The 14,325-nt window shown below is 38.3% G+C and overlaps 1 protein-coding gene across 2 annotated transcripts; it reads right to left on the bottom strand.

The window, feature by feature from the left end:
- Nucleotides 1-1,625: 1,625 nt before the first annotated feature.
- On the bottom strand, nt 1,626-13,294 carry klhdc4 (kelch domain containing 4). Of its 2 annotated transcripts, none has more exons than XM_077567742.1 (13): nt 12,797-13,294; nt 12,553-12,644; nt 12,253-12,331; nt 11,511-11,609; nt 11,186-11,322; nt 10,964-11,056; nt 10,630-10,792; nt 9,476-9,554; nt 9,172-9,380; nt 6,972-7,200; nt 3,917-4,096; nt 3,699-3,803; nt 1,626-2,706 (listed from the first exon to the last, which is right to left on the bottom strand). In XM_077567742.1, the coding sequence occupies exons 1-13, from the start codon at nt 12,893-12,895 to the stop codon at nt 2,528-2,530; spliced, it is 1,743 nt and encodes a 580-aa protein (XP_077423868.1). In that variant the 5' UTR covers nt 12,896-13,294; the 3' UTR covers nt 1,626-2,527. The 2 variants fall into 2 exon arrangements, with proteins under 2 accessions (XP_077423868.1, XP_077423867.1); XM_077567741.1 differs by having other exon boundaries at nt 1,626-2,709; nt 12,797-13,056.
- Nucleotides 13,295-14,325: the final 1,031 nt, after the last annotated feature.

Here is a 14,325-nt window from a genome sequence, read left to right as displayed (position 1 = left end):
GAATCCAAAATGGCATGCAACTACTGTAGGCCCAATTTAACAGGGATGGCAACAATAGCTAATGTTACTTCTTAATGAATCTACACCCCAGACCCTAGAATTAAATAAATGTATGGACATAATCAACAAACAGAATGAGATGATGGCGTTTACTGGAAGTATTTTGATCGCTTTGATCTGTACCGTCACTTGCCTACGAGATCGTGTTTGTATGTGTGCGTGTTTGTGTGAGTGAGTGCAAAAAAAAAAAAAAAGGCTGGCCGAATTTGTCGGCTGCATGACGTCACTCTCAGCGCGACTCTACAGCACGCACGGATTTATTTTTTATTTTTATTTTTTACATATAAATGGATTGTCAACACTGCTTGTCGGTAGTACATTGACCAACAGGCCATTACTTCAATCATGTGTAAATCTGTGCGTGCTGTCGAGTCGCGCTGGGATTGACGTCATGCAGGACACGCGGAATGTGTTTTTAAAGTGATCTAATTTTAGACGAAATATGAACCTCTTACTGCTGAACATGGTTAAATGAGTCAAGTATCCTTTACAAAAAAAATCTTTATATATATTAATTTAAAATGTACATGTTAACTCCAATTTAGATATATGATGGTTGAATCAACATTACTACCCTTACATTAATTCAATATAAAATCAGCTAAATATGCACGTAGATTCTGATTTAGATTATGGTTGAATCAACATTGATAATGTGTGAAGTATGGTTAAAAAGCAAACGTTGACTCGTTGACGTTTTAGCAACCTTGCACTTTCTGTATACGTTGTAATTTAGGTCTCAACGTATATCCAATATATTTTTCTATGTGGATAATTATCAATCTTGGATCTTAGCTCGGCCAGATCAAGTAACCAAAGATTTAGTTATCTGTGTATCAGCACTTCACAAACCTATAACCTACACATGTTTACCAAACCCAAACAATCTGGTCCCATATTGTCTGCTGAAAGGCCAGTTATTCAAAGAATGTTTTCCAAAAATAGCTTTGAGTACATCTCTACTACTGTATGTAGCCTACATTTTTTAACATCGCAAGATGTCAAGAAACTTCGGTTAGGTTTGTGTGTGTGTGTATTTACATCTCTGACGAATACTACATCTCCCTAAGTCAGCGGTGCACCCTAAAAAAAATATCTTTGGTTATTTATAAAACCTTTTCTTGTCCCAGAGTCAAAATAAAAAAAAAAGGGAGGGGGGTGGGGGGGCGAGATCACAGCAGTGGGAAGAACAGGGGCTATAAAGGAGGGGGATTGGAAGAGAGCCTCATTCTCATCCATCTCTCCTCTATTATTCATCAGCCTTTTCTCATCCCTCATTCAGCATGCTGATGGAGAATAAAATAGGTCAGAGTGGGATGGACTGCTGCTCAACCACTGATTGATGCCTCCTCTGACACGTGGCGCACTTTGTCCTCACCACCTACTCCTTCCATCTTTCTCATATCTTCCTCATCATGTCATCTTTCCGCTGCTCGCCGCTCCTGTCTCCCACCTGTGCTTGATTCACTGACTGCAACAATGCTTACTTGCAATGAAGTGAAAGGGATGTCAGATGAAGTGTTGAAAAAACAAGCGAGTTGTGATATTAAAATGTGAACTTGGCCCTCCGAGTCAGGTGAGATTTTATTTATTCAAATATAAAAAATATATTTCACCAAAAGGATCATCTTTCCTCACACACATGAGGTTGAATATTCTTGCATAATACGACAATGGTGACGCATTGAGTTGTCCGTTAATCAAATAACTGAACTGTCAAAAATGCTAATTGTCAAAAGACAAATCTACAGTACTTATCCACCCTGCTCAGGTTTGCATCCCAGATCTCTTTTTTGACAGTATTTCCACAATAGTGCAACATATTTCTGGTGAGTTCCTTTTATTATAAAATATATTATAATGAAGAAATGAACCCCAAAGTGTACAACATGAACGGAAACCTTTGCCGTTTCTTGGGGCTGGGTTAAAAAAAAAAAAAAAAAAATCGATTAATCAATATCAAATCGATTTTACTTTTCAAGCCTGATATCGATTCCTAAAATCATGAATCGATTATTTTGTCTCTTTTTCTTAATAGTGGTCCTGGGTCGTACCTTAACAGATGCTGGCCAGTACAAATTTGATCAATACAATTAAATCAACAAAACATTACTTTTTATGTTGAGTTTTATCCTCCTAAATTGGTGATGCACATTTCAAAGATGTTAATTTGCTAAATTCCAAATAATTAAAATTAGTTTATTTTATCATGAATTTAATACACAGTATGATGCCAGTACTGGTTCTGTCAGAGCCACCAAAGCATGGCCATGCCCATCACTGTCCATATTTTTACAGCCACTAGTCGCCCCCTGCTGGTCATGATGAATAATGCAGCTTAAAGTTCAATTGTTTGAAAGAAAACAATCTGAATCACACCTATGAGCAATTTACACTAAAAGTAAACATAGCTTACATAAAACATAACATGCGCATAATGTATTTTACAAAGAGTGGTCGGAGTCACTCAAATGTCGTCCGCGTGGTTTTCATAGAAGACTTTAGCCATAGCAAAGGCGACCTTGGCAACTTTTTTGTCCTTGGCATCCACACCCATGTTGGTGCGTGCGATTCCTATCCAGTACTGCTCTGTGCGGACCTGGTAATCCGTCAGCGTCTCCCCGTCCTTCGCTGCTGGGTGCTCATCTTCTAAACAAAGACAAATTCATCTTATTTTATTGATTTAAACCGTGAAGAACTTTGTGACTCTTGCTACGTTATACAGACGCTCCCCTACTTACGAACATTCGAGTTACGAACAACGGTACATACGAACATGTCTGCGCGCATGTCAAAAAATGTTCGGAAAGAGATGCTGTAAGTTAGATTTTGTATTGCGCACCTTTTTTCCGAGTACTGTAGTGCTTCTTTCCGCCGCTAATACCGACGCTTGGCGCTGTGAGAGCTCACCCAGCATTGGAGGCTCAGCAACGTGTCGAGGAGGAGGAAGAAGAAGAAACGCCTGCCGCTCATAGATAAAGCCATCGCAAGACCCAAATATTGAACGTTGCACAAAGGTTGCAAATCTATTGAATGATGCCATACAGTGCTACCGCATCATTTATGATAAAAAAAGAAGAAAACTGTGCAATCGTCGTTAGATCGCTTCTTTCGGCCAGTTTCTAGTAAATCCTCCAAGGAAGATACTCATCAACCCTCATCTTCTTCTCCGCGACCCTCAACTTCTTCCTACATTGAAGTTACGGAGGAGGAAGTAACTTTTGAAGCCCATTCCAGCGACGACGAAGAATCTCTCATGATATAAAATCCTCCTCTTCCTCCTCCTCCTCCTCCATCAAATCCTTAAGCATCGAGTACATCTTCCAAAAGTAAGTTAAACTTCATTTTATTTATCTTATTATGTACATGTACATACTGCGTGTGTCTCTCGCTAACATACGTAGTACAGTACTGTACGTATTCTCTTTAAACAAATTATAATACAAAATATAGCACTGAAGCAACTTACGAACAAATTCACCTTACGAACGATCGCTCGGAACGTAACTCGTTCGTAAGTAGGGGAGCGCCTGTAAATGTTTTAGTGTGGGTTTTTTTTGTGGTCAATTGTTATTTCAGTGAGTAGGACCAACAATGAGAATCCACCAGAACAAATTAGATGACAAATAATTCCTTGCCTTCCTCATCAGACTCCTCTTCTTCGCCTCCCTCTGCTCCTCCTCCCGCCTCCTCTTCCTCATCGTCGTCCTCTGACTCAGACTCTTCCAGCCATTCTTGGGTCTCTAAAGAGAGTGAATCATAAAATCCATTGAAAACTCTGATGCTGGGTCGCGGGGCGTCCATGGTGGTCTCAACAAACGTGTTTTTTTTTTTTCCCCCCAATTGGCTGACTCACTAGGATCCATTTCAACCAAGACCTCCCACTGGTCCATCTTGTGAAGGTCCAGACAGTAGAAGTCGTTCAAGGTGAACTGGCGACTGCCCACCTCGAACATCCCGCCGTAAAGAAAGAGCTTGCCCTGACGCACCGTTGCCATGGCGCTGGACCGTGGGCAGGGCTCCACAAGGGCTGATTCTGAATCAGAGTGGAAGAGGAGACATCAAAAGACAATCACCGTTTGACACTTTGAAATTATTATAAGGCCCCCAAATTTTTTTTTCGATTAACTGATCGATGATTATCAGCGAAGAAAATTAGTTCAAAATTATTATCTCTTGGGAGCTGCTTAGGTAACAAAAAGTCTCCACAGAGCAGAGAGAATCTGCTTGCGAGTATTGTCGTGAGCTGTGTTTGTATCTGTTGCTTCTCTGTGTGTTGAAGCAGCAGTTGTTTGAAAGTTTAATATTAACTGTGGTTTAGCACCCGCGGATTCACATATTCACTTTTTTTTCCCAATAAAAACAAACATTTTGTTTTGTTTTTAGTGGGTGGTTCCCCCCAAATTACACGCCCTTTTTTTTTGGGGGGGGGGTGTAGAATTTGGGGGGTTTTAATTCCCCCCACCAATAGATTTCATTGAGCATCATTTACACGCAGTTATTCGCTATGGACTCTACTGTAAAATCTACGCTAATTTCCATCTTTTAGCACAAAAGGATCTTTGTGCAGTTTGTCACATTTTTTTTACTCGTGACTGCCACCTCTGGTCCAAAGCGTAACTGCAGCATCTGTGTCAGGATCGACGTGCACAATCTTAAAGCGACAGCCACAGTTGATAAATGAAGACATGACTTCAAATGAGGTAAGAAAAACTCCGCTCTTCCCCTCTCCAAAAAAAAAACTTTGGAGTGTGAGGGTCCGCACTCTCTACTATAAAGGGAAGATAAAAGCTGTTGGGTGCAGTCAGAGTAAAACAGTCAGGGCTCTTCATACTTATCTGGGCATTGGTGGTGCATGCATGATGTAGAAAGAGCTTTAATATTACCTTTTATAAACAGCACAATGCTAGACTAAACTATTCAGGTTGGTTGAAAAGTGTTTAATTGATTATCTTGTTCTGTGTGGCCGTTTTATTAAAGGGATTACCGGTAGATTGCGGTATTTTAAGTCCTTCCGCAGTTAACTATAGGCATATAATGATTAAATCTTAACTTTGATACCATGGCGATGTCACTTTTTATGAAATAGGTGTTTTTTCTAATGCGGAAGTAAAACGCCCGGTTCAGTAAAACCCCGCCTCTCCCCGTGCGGTTGCCACGCCCCCGGCGAGCCGGCTGCAGCCTGCTGCTGGATCTCTGCGTTTGACCCAGAATGACCTAGAATTAGCATTTCAACATGGCTAAAAGGTCCAAAAAGTTGATTTTTCACGTTCCTTTAAATTGAAATGTGTGAGAGCTGGGAGCTATATTATGGATTTTCACCAATTATAGGTGGAAATGGACTGTATTTGCCGCGATAAATGGAGGTTCATGGTATTACCAAAATGCAGGGAGTCGTCGAGTTACGTTGTACGCGACCTGCGTCGTTTCGACTTCACGGCGCCCGTGTCTCGTCCGTGGCGCCTTCTTTTCCGTTCATTTCCCACAGTAATTCCGCCATTAAAAGTTATTTAAAAAGTTGTTGTTATTTCTAGCAACGGACGTCCATCGAGCAGCTCGGCTCGCCATCAAGCGCGTCACATTCCTGTGCTTAAATTTGAATTATGCTCCGCTCTGCCGTCCGTCACGAAATATTGATTCCGGATCGCGCAAATGTTGTTGTTTTTTATTAACTCTTTGACTGCCAAAAACGTTAAATAACATTTAGTAAAATCCTATGGAGTACCAAAGACTTTAAAAGACGTTTGTTTCAAAACAGAGGTGAAACTAACCATTTTCTATTGTTGATTACTCAAAAACGGAATAAGGTAGAAACAACTTTTTTTTTCTGATGAAAGATGAGAGTCCAATCTTTCATTTGGTAGTATGTGTGTTTCCATAGTCCAAACACATAATTTTCTGTGGACCTTGAAAGATCAGTCATTATAGCAACATTATTTATGATTGTTTAGTCGAATTACTAACTTTTTGACTGCCAAAAACGTTAAATAACGTTTAGTAAAATCCTATGGAGGAGTGCCAAAGACGTTAAAAGACGTTTGTTTCAAAACAGAGGTGAAACTAACCATTTTCTATTGTTGATTACTCAAAAACGGAATAAGGTAGAAACAACTTTTTTTTTCTGATGAAAGATGAGAGTCCAATCTTTCATTTGGTAGTATGTGTGTTTCCATAGTCCAAACACATAATTTTCTGTGGACCTTGAAAGATCAGTCAAAATGCTTAAATCGGCTGGCACCCACGGCATCCCTTTTCTGAAAACGTCTGGCAGTCAAAGAGTTAATGTACAAAGAAATTTGATATAAATATTGGCTGAAATCTGACATATCAGACGCAACTCGAGGACTCCCTGTACATGAGCGTCAACTGTTTTTAATTATTAAACATGGACCGACTCGTCCCCAAATTTGGTTTAAAGGACTGCAACCTCACCGTCTGCAATTTTTTTCCTTATTTGATGATGAATGTACCATATCAGCATCATATTTAACGGCCTATTCTTTGACTTTAATCATAATTTACAGCTGGTGTCGGCGCGTTTGGCATATATCAATATATCGGCATAATCCAATAGCGTCAGGCTCGCAATAGCGGGATATATCAAAAATGGTAACAGTAGACATTCGTAATTTGATTTTAGACCTCAACTATCTTAGCCATCTTGTGGTCCCATTCAAATCACTATCGATAGGATTCTTGCATATGCTTAAAAGTGTTTTTCCCTAGCAGACAAGGGTAAGCTGATGTGACCTCACGTCTGGGAAGAAATCGATTGTGTTCTTGCTTCAACAACGGCAACAACCTGTGAAGAAAATGGGTTGCGCGCAGACAAGAAAAAAAATCCGCTGAAGTCTCAATGGCCGACAGTGACACTAGATTGCAATTCCGTGAGGGTGTGCAGTCGATCGTACCATCCTCTTCTTCCTCTTCCTCTTCATCATCATCAATGGCCTCCTCCGCCTCCTGAGCTCCGGGGATTACTTCCTTGATGGTCATCACTGTGCCGTCTTCTGTAACTATCTCCTTGATGACCTCAGTGGGTCCTGTGGGAGCGTCTTCCTCTTTCTCTTTATCTGCTGCATCCCCGCCGGCTTCCGCCTTCTTCCCACGCCGACGTTTCTTCTTGTCTGGCTTGTTACCCTGAAAGACAGACCAACAGATGTAAATTGTGTTTATGTTCCCCATCTATATCACAGTTTATCGTTCGCACAGCCAATACATTGTTTTTCTTTTTACTGTATACAGACCAAGTTTATTTTAGTTACCGAAAATATACGAACTAAAACTAAAATTGAAAAAAAAAAGGGTTTTATTAAGGAAACAAAGGACTTGTTTAAAAAAAAAAAAAAAGCTAATTGAAATGACACTTTACATTTACAAAACTAACCAAAATGAACTACTTGTACTTAGTGAAAATGTCCTTTAATTTCATCTTTGGCAATTGATTAAATAATAAGCCTTTGGGGTTGATTTCAAATGTACTGTATTTATTTCGGCCATAAAGTGAAGAAGGAAAGCGATGTTAATCTAGCGGCAGCCAATAACAAAGTGCCCCCAGATGGCATTACTACGAGGCGACAGCTTGTGGCTGAATGGCTTCACTGCGCTTTTGTCATTTGTGGATGATTGTTTAAAAAAAAGAATAATTTTTGTTGAATTTTTACCACACAACATTTACCATTATGTTTTTTTAAATATCTTTCACACAAGAAATACACAAAACTTTATTTTTTTTAAAATGCAAAAACTACGGAAGCATGGAACTGTCAATTGTGGAGTAAACATTCTGGACTGGCAAATATGTTTGAACGTATTTGCAAATACAGTATGTTTAAATGAATTGAAAGACGTTTGAACCGAATTTATTTGCAAGTCCGTTCGAAAGTACTTGTGGCTAAATTCAAATTTTTATTTTTTCCCCCCCATAATTCCACAGGGCAGTGACGTCTTCATGACTTGGCCACTTTCTCTGTCAACTTTCTAAAGCTTCTCTCCTGGTGACTTTTTCTTTTTTGGTCAAATGCAACTAGCTACAAATCTAGCGACTCTTTCTGGTGTTCTGGAGACTCTGCGCATAACAGTCTTTTGATCAAATTTGACATTCTAGCATTTAAATACAGGACAAGATTGGTTTATATAATGTGTGTTTAGACAAAGCCTTTAAGTCATGAAGTTATTTTGAGAAGTGATGGCCTATTTCAAAGACCAAAACAACAACAACAAACCAACGGAAAGTTCATTGGTTAACTTTTTGCCCCTCCCACAACATTATTCCTCTCTCGTGCAAGCTCCATTGCAATTACATGCAAATTGCCAATTAACCAAATTAGTCGATGATGCCGTTTTGCAACTTCTAGGACTTTTAGGACAGCCAAATTACCTGCTTTTCTTACTGCGGGATGTTTTTTGTATTTTATTTTTTTTGTATTTGGTTGACATTATATTAATAAATTCGAACATTAAGTAAGCATTATTTTGTCATAATTTTTATGATTATTATTATTATCTCTACAGTGTATAATTTCCGGGGGGGGGGGGGGGGTTACCCATAATGCCATGCGGTATGAGCATGCAGGAGTGTAGCATTATAGGAAAAAAATGCTAAGTTTTTAGCATCTAGTACGTTTGAATGGATTTGCCTGTCAAAATTGTTTACTCCACATTGGCAGTTCCATGCTCCTGTATAAAAATAATAAAACTAAACTAAAACTACCGTTAGCATTTTGGAGAAAAGTAGAACTAATAACAACTAACAAATGCATTCTGAAAACTAACTGGATCTAACAAAATTACACACACACAAAATTCAAAACAAAGTAAAATGAAAATTCCAAAACTATTATAAACCTGGTTTGATTGAACATTTTGGTGTTTATGCATACAATGCTTAATGATCTTTTTCTGTATGTGTCAGTTTTGCAGTAAACTTTAACTGGAAGTCACAAATCAACATCTTGAAGCAAGCACGCACTGGCAACTGCACGTATGTGGAGAATTGTGCACGTGAGAGAGTGACAAAAGGCACTCCAGAAGACTTTGGAATCTTCTGAATGTATGCTGCATTTGCAATTTTGCACTGTGAATTGAAGCGGTCTGCTGCTAGCGGCTCACCTTGAGTTGAGCGGGATACCAGCGGTTCTTCACCGCATCGTACAAGTAGAGGTCGTTGTAGAAGTCACCTTCCAGCGTTTCCTCGTCTTCCTCATCACAAACCCCACCGAACAACACGGCGCGCCCTGCCGGGCCCACCGCCATGGAGAAGCCAGAGCGGGGAGGCGGCTTGTTTCCTGAGGGACTCAATTTGGACCATGTCCACTTCTCTGGGAAAACACAGACGTGTATAGTAAGAAAAATAATGTAATTCATAATGAAACAAGATGGCTACTTTGCATTATATTGTGCATATGTTGGTTACCTTGTCCATCTTTACCCTCTTGCTTGAGGAGAAACATGTCAGAGTGGATAGTTCCCTTCTCAATGTCCTTTTTCAGTCTCTATATGTGAACATTGCAGCTATTAGGGCATTAGGACATTGGATCTTAACTTACAAGTTTAATTTGTTCCATGACCAAGCTCTTAACTCAAATTGTCTTAATTCACTGCCTTTAATTTGTATTTCTGGACTAAAGTCTTAGAAAAACTTTCCGCTATTTTGGACTGTAGGATACCTTTATCTCCAAACTTGTGTTTGCTAGGTGACCTAACAACAACTGACTTACCACATAAACAATTTCAATCTACACTTGTAGCCCTTACTATCGCTAAAAAAACAATTCTTGTTAACTGGAAAAATAAACAAACTCTGAATATCGACCAATGGTCTAACCTCCTCATAAATCACATTTTAATGGAAAAAATATCTGCCTCAAATAAAAACCAAATATCAAAATTTATAGAAACATGGTCTACGTATATAGAATTTTTTAACCTAATTCCGGTTACTTAATTCTGTCTGTTAGCGAGAGCCACTACATCGTGATAACTTACATTGATGTTTCTGCATTTGGCAATTTATTATTATATTATATTATTAGTATGGGATTTTTTTTTAATGGGCTTTAGGTGAACTGATGAATACACACACGCACACACGCACATGCACATGCTCACCCACATACACAAAAAAAAAAAATATATATATATATATATATATATATATATATATATATATATATATATATATATATATGTGTGTGTGTATATGTATATATACAGTATATATGTATATATATTTAAAAAAAAAACATTTTTATTAATTTTTTTTAATTTATTTGTTTTTTAAAAAAAAGGAGAGCAATGATGATGTCAAATCGAATGAACAATACTGAGCTCTCCTGAAAAAAAAAAAAAATTGTATTTGCATGTTTGTTTGTCCTGTTCAGTAAACAACTGAAAGTATATCAACCATTGTAGCTCTCCTTGCCCACATGCTAGGGCATTACAGTATCCTTTTTTTTCTTCGACCTATTGAGTGGTGGCGCATCTGAAGCTCATTTGCAACTCATATTGCAGCCGACAAAACTAAGCAAAAAATCATTTAAAAAAACATAATCACACACACACACTAACCAGTTTCGAGTATCCTCCATAGATGATGACACCGGAGCCATCAGGTGTCGAGGTCATCTGACAGGCGGAGCGAGGCGAGGGGCCCACGCCTGACACAGAGAGGCGTGACCAAGAGAATGTGTCCAGGGAGAACGAGTAGATGTCGTTGTAGTAGATAAAATCTCTGTGTGTGTGTGAGGTGGAAAACATGCCAGTGGAGAAAGAAAACAGAAGGCATGGATAATTTGTTGGAGAAACGGCGTCCAAAATGAATGAAAAATGACAGCTGATGTGTTCAGTCAAGCTAAAGCGAGAATTACAGTGAACTTGCCTGGTCGGTTAAAATTACGCCTACCTGATGCTCTCATGGAAACCTCCAAACACCAGCAGCTGTCTTCTACTGAGAGCCATCCGGTGGCCACTGCGACCCGATGGACCACCAGGTGCTCTGGACAAACACATTAAAGGTTAACCTGTGCTGGTAACTCGCAAATAGCGTCTTAATCAACTTCAATTAACCGTTATGGTCAGCCTTCTTGCGGATAAAATGAGGTCAAACTCAATGAGCCGGTCATACTTGATATTCTCCCAGGTATGCGTAGCAAGGTGCAACACCCAAAGGTCCTTGTAGTGGTAGAATTGTTCCCCATTAGGAGATGCAAACTCTCCTCCAAACACCCACAGCTGGCCCCCACCTTGAGACACTGCCACCGCCTGAGGGAGGCAATGGTACACATTGCGGGGAAGGAGTGTGTCCAACTTTAGATATTGCAAATGAACCTTTTGAAAACATTATAGTAGGGCTGGCTGCAATGTCAGTTGGCACAATGAATCTTTGCAATGTTTCGATACTGTAATAGTGGTAAGTCAGCAGAGTACGTGTGTGACTGTGACGTACGTACCTGGTGAGAGCATCGTGGGGGAGGAGGGTTGGGGATCTCTGACTTAACCCAACTGTTCTTTTTAATGTTGTAGAAAAACAGATCATTGTACAGGTATGTCTGCAAAACAATGAAAACAAGTTAACTCATTCACTGCCATAGATGTCAAAAATTAATTTGAACTAATTCATTTAACATTTTTTTCCCCCACTTTTGTTAACAAGAGTATGAAAACCTAGAAAACATTTTTATTGCACATTTAGAACAGATATAAAATCTGTTATTAATCGTGAGTTAACTAGTAAAGTCATGCGATTAATTACAATTAAAAATTTTAGTCACCTGACGCCCTTAATTTTTAATAATCTTTTCTTCTTTAAAAAACGATTTTAAAAAAGAAAAGATTATTAAAAATTAGGGGCGTCAGGCGATTCAAATTTGTCATCGTAATCAATTGCATGTCTTTAAAAAATGATTTAAAAAAGAAAAGATTATTAAAAATTAGGGGCTTCAGGTGATTACAATTTCTAAAATGTCTAATGACTTCACTAGTTCTAAATATCCCCCCAAAAAATTCTAGGTTTTCATACTCTTGTTAACAAAAGTGGATTTTTTTTTTTAACTTATAGAAATAGTTCAAATGAATTTTTGACGTCTATAGCCGTCAATGGCAGTGAATGAGTTAATAGATGGAACACAAAGCAAATAAATGGTATCAATTGAGCTTTATTGAAGAAAAAAATATATATTTTCTTCATATTACCTTCTTCCCATTAAAGAATTCCCCACCAAACAGGATGAGCTCATCTTTCTCTGGATGAGCACAAAGTGATGCACTCAATCTGTGAAATTCAAAACCATGAACAGACGTTAAGACTGACATCACGAGTTAACTCCGTGCTAATAAAAATGAGGCTTTCAAATGAATACAGTATAAAAAATTGGTTACATTTTGAGAGTACATTTTGTCATTTCCTGATGGATTGCAGTGTTTCTATTAAAGTGGTAGCTGTGTTATGTGGTTATATTTCATGGCATTATGACACTGACACGCCACACTCACCTTGCTGATGGAGGAGGACATGCAGTCTCTACTACCTGAGTCTTCTTGGCATCTATGCTCTGAAATTCAGCAATCAGAGCCTCCAAATCTTCCTAGATGAAGAAAGTAATTAGTAAATCAGTTGAGTTGCACCACCAAATACGCTAATATTCAAATTTGTTTTTTTACAGCATTTTAATTTAGTTAAATTTTAAGCACGACAAAAACAGCTAACTAAACTAAAAGGGTTGTGTTATGTTGTCACCTCTTCACGTTTGGACCTCTTGGAAACCTTTTTCTCCATTTTGGCAGCGGTCTTCTCTGCTCCCTTCACCTTTTTTTCATTTTTGCCTTTTTTCCCCATGGCTACGGGTAATTTTATTCAATGATAAACAATTCGAACACTAAATTGTCAGCCATACAATCTCCCCCACATGTTCAACAAAATCCACTGCGATCCGTCACCAGCTGCTTCCGGAAGTAATATATATACGACTAGATACGTCAGCACGTTGTAGCAGCCCGGCTAAGCGACGTGCCTACGAGACGGCCGCGCTAGTAGGGACAACGTTCCCATCAAACATGTATATTACTAAAATAAATAATGATTCGTATCTTGTTACGACGTACCATGTCGATTTCTCAATCGACTTCCATGATATTTATTTCACATTAACAACTTTGTTTCATTTGCAAGGCGTCTAAGTAAGTCTACAAACTAACAATTTGCCCCCACTATCTTAAGGTACGTAGGCACGCAGCTCAAACGGCCAAGTCGTATCTTGTTTATATCTATGGTGTCCCTGACCGGAAACTTGATGCAACTACTGTAACTGACCAATTGTGACAGCGCCGCTTAGCGTATCGGAGAAATATGTTGCAATCTAACTCAATATCACCCAGCCATGTTAGCAAATTATTTTTTCTTTACGTCAATGTTTTTTTTTTCTGACTACTTTTTACTTTTACTTCATTTGTTTTATTTCCACGGTGTTTTTAATATGTATTTACTGTATTGACTTTACTACTGCACAAGCATCATTGGGTCCGTGTGTAACCTGGGATTTCAACTCATCTGAATTAAAACAGAATTTCAAATGGTCTCTTTCGCTCGGATGATTGGTAGCGTTAACATTTTTTCTTACTATAGTATCTAGGGCGTAATCTTATCATACTAGTATACAGTAAGAAAAAATGGCCTCCAACGGGATGTGACAATAATAACTACGATGTGTGTAACATGTCTGGATATTTTTGTCCATTTATATACAGTGCATGATGTCAGACAACCCAATGAATCTTGACACCATTACATGGCATTTATTTATATATATATATATATATATATATATATATATATATATATATATATATATATATATATATATATATATATATATATATATATATATATATATATATATATATATATACAGGTAAGAATGTGATGCTTTGTAAATTGTGTGGGAACCACCTTTTTTTTTTTTTTTATAAACACCGTGAGGACAAATTACAGTACACTCTCTAGCCTGAAGGGAGAGCTAGATTGTTGCATAGCAAAACCCTCGCGTGGGAACAATTATAAAAAATAAATAAAAAATAAACACTTCCAGATGTGTTCTTTGATAGTTGGAGATTTGACGTTGAATGGTTCTTGTAGACCTGCGAGTGTTTTTAGGTGTCATGCCCTTGTTACAGAGAAATTATACCTGCTGCCAAATAGTGTCAGTCAAAGGAATGTCCAAAATTTTCCATCTGCATATAGCCTTTTGCAAACAAATAATCGCTGTGTGG

This window comes from Vanacampus margaritifer, chromosome 6, assembly GCF_051991255.1.
Source record: "Vanacampus margaritifer isolate UIUO_Vmar chromosome 6, RoL_Vmar_1.0, whole genome shotgun sequence".
Taxonomy (NCBI): Eukaryota; Metazoa; Chordata; class Actinopteri; order Syngnathiformes; family Syngnathidae; genus Vanacampus; species Vanacampus margaritifer.
The sequence above is the reverse complement of the archived record's forward strand: the minus strand, read 5'-3'. Positions and strand labels throughout refer to the sequence as shown.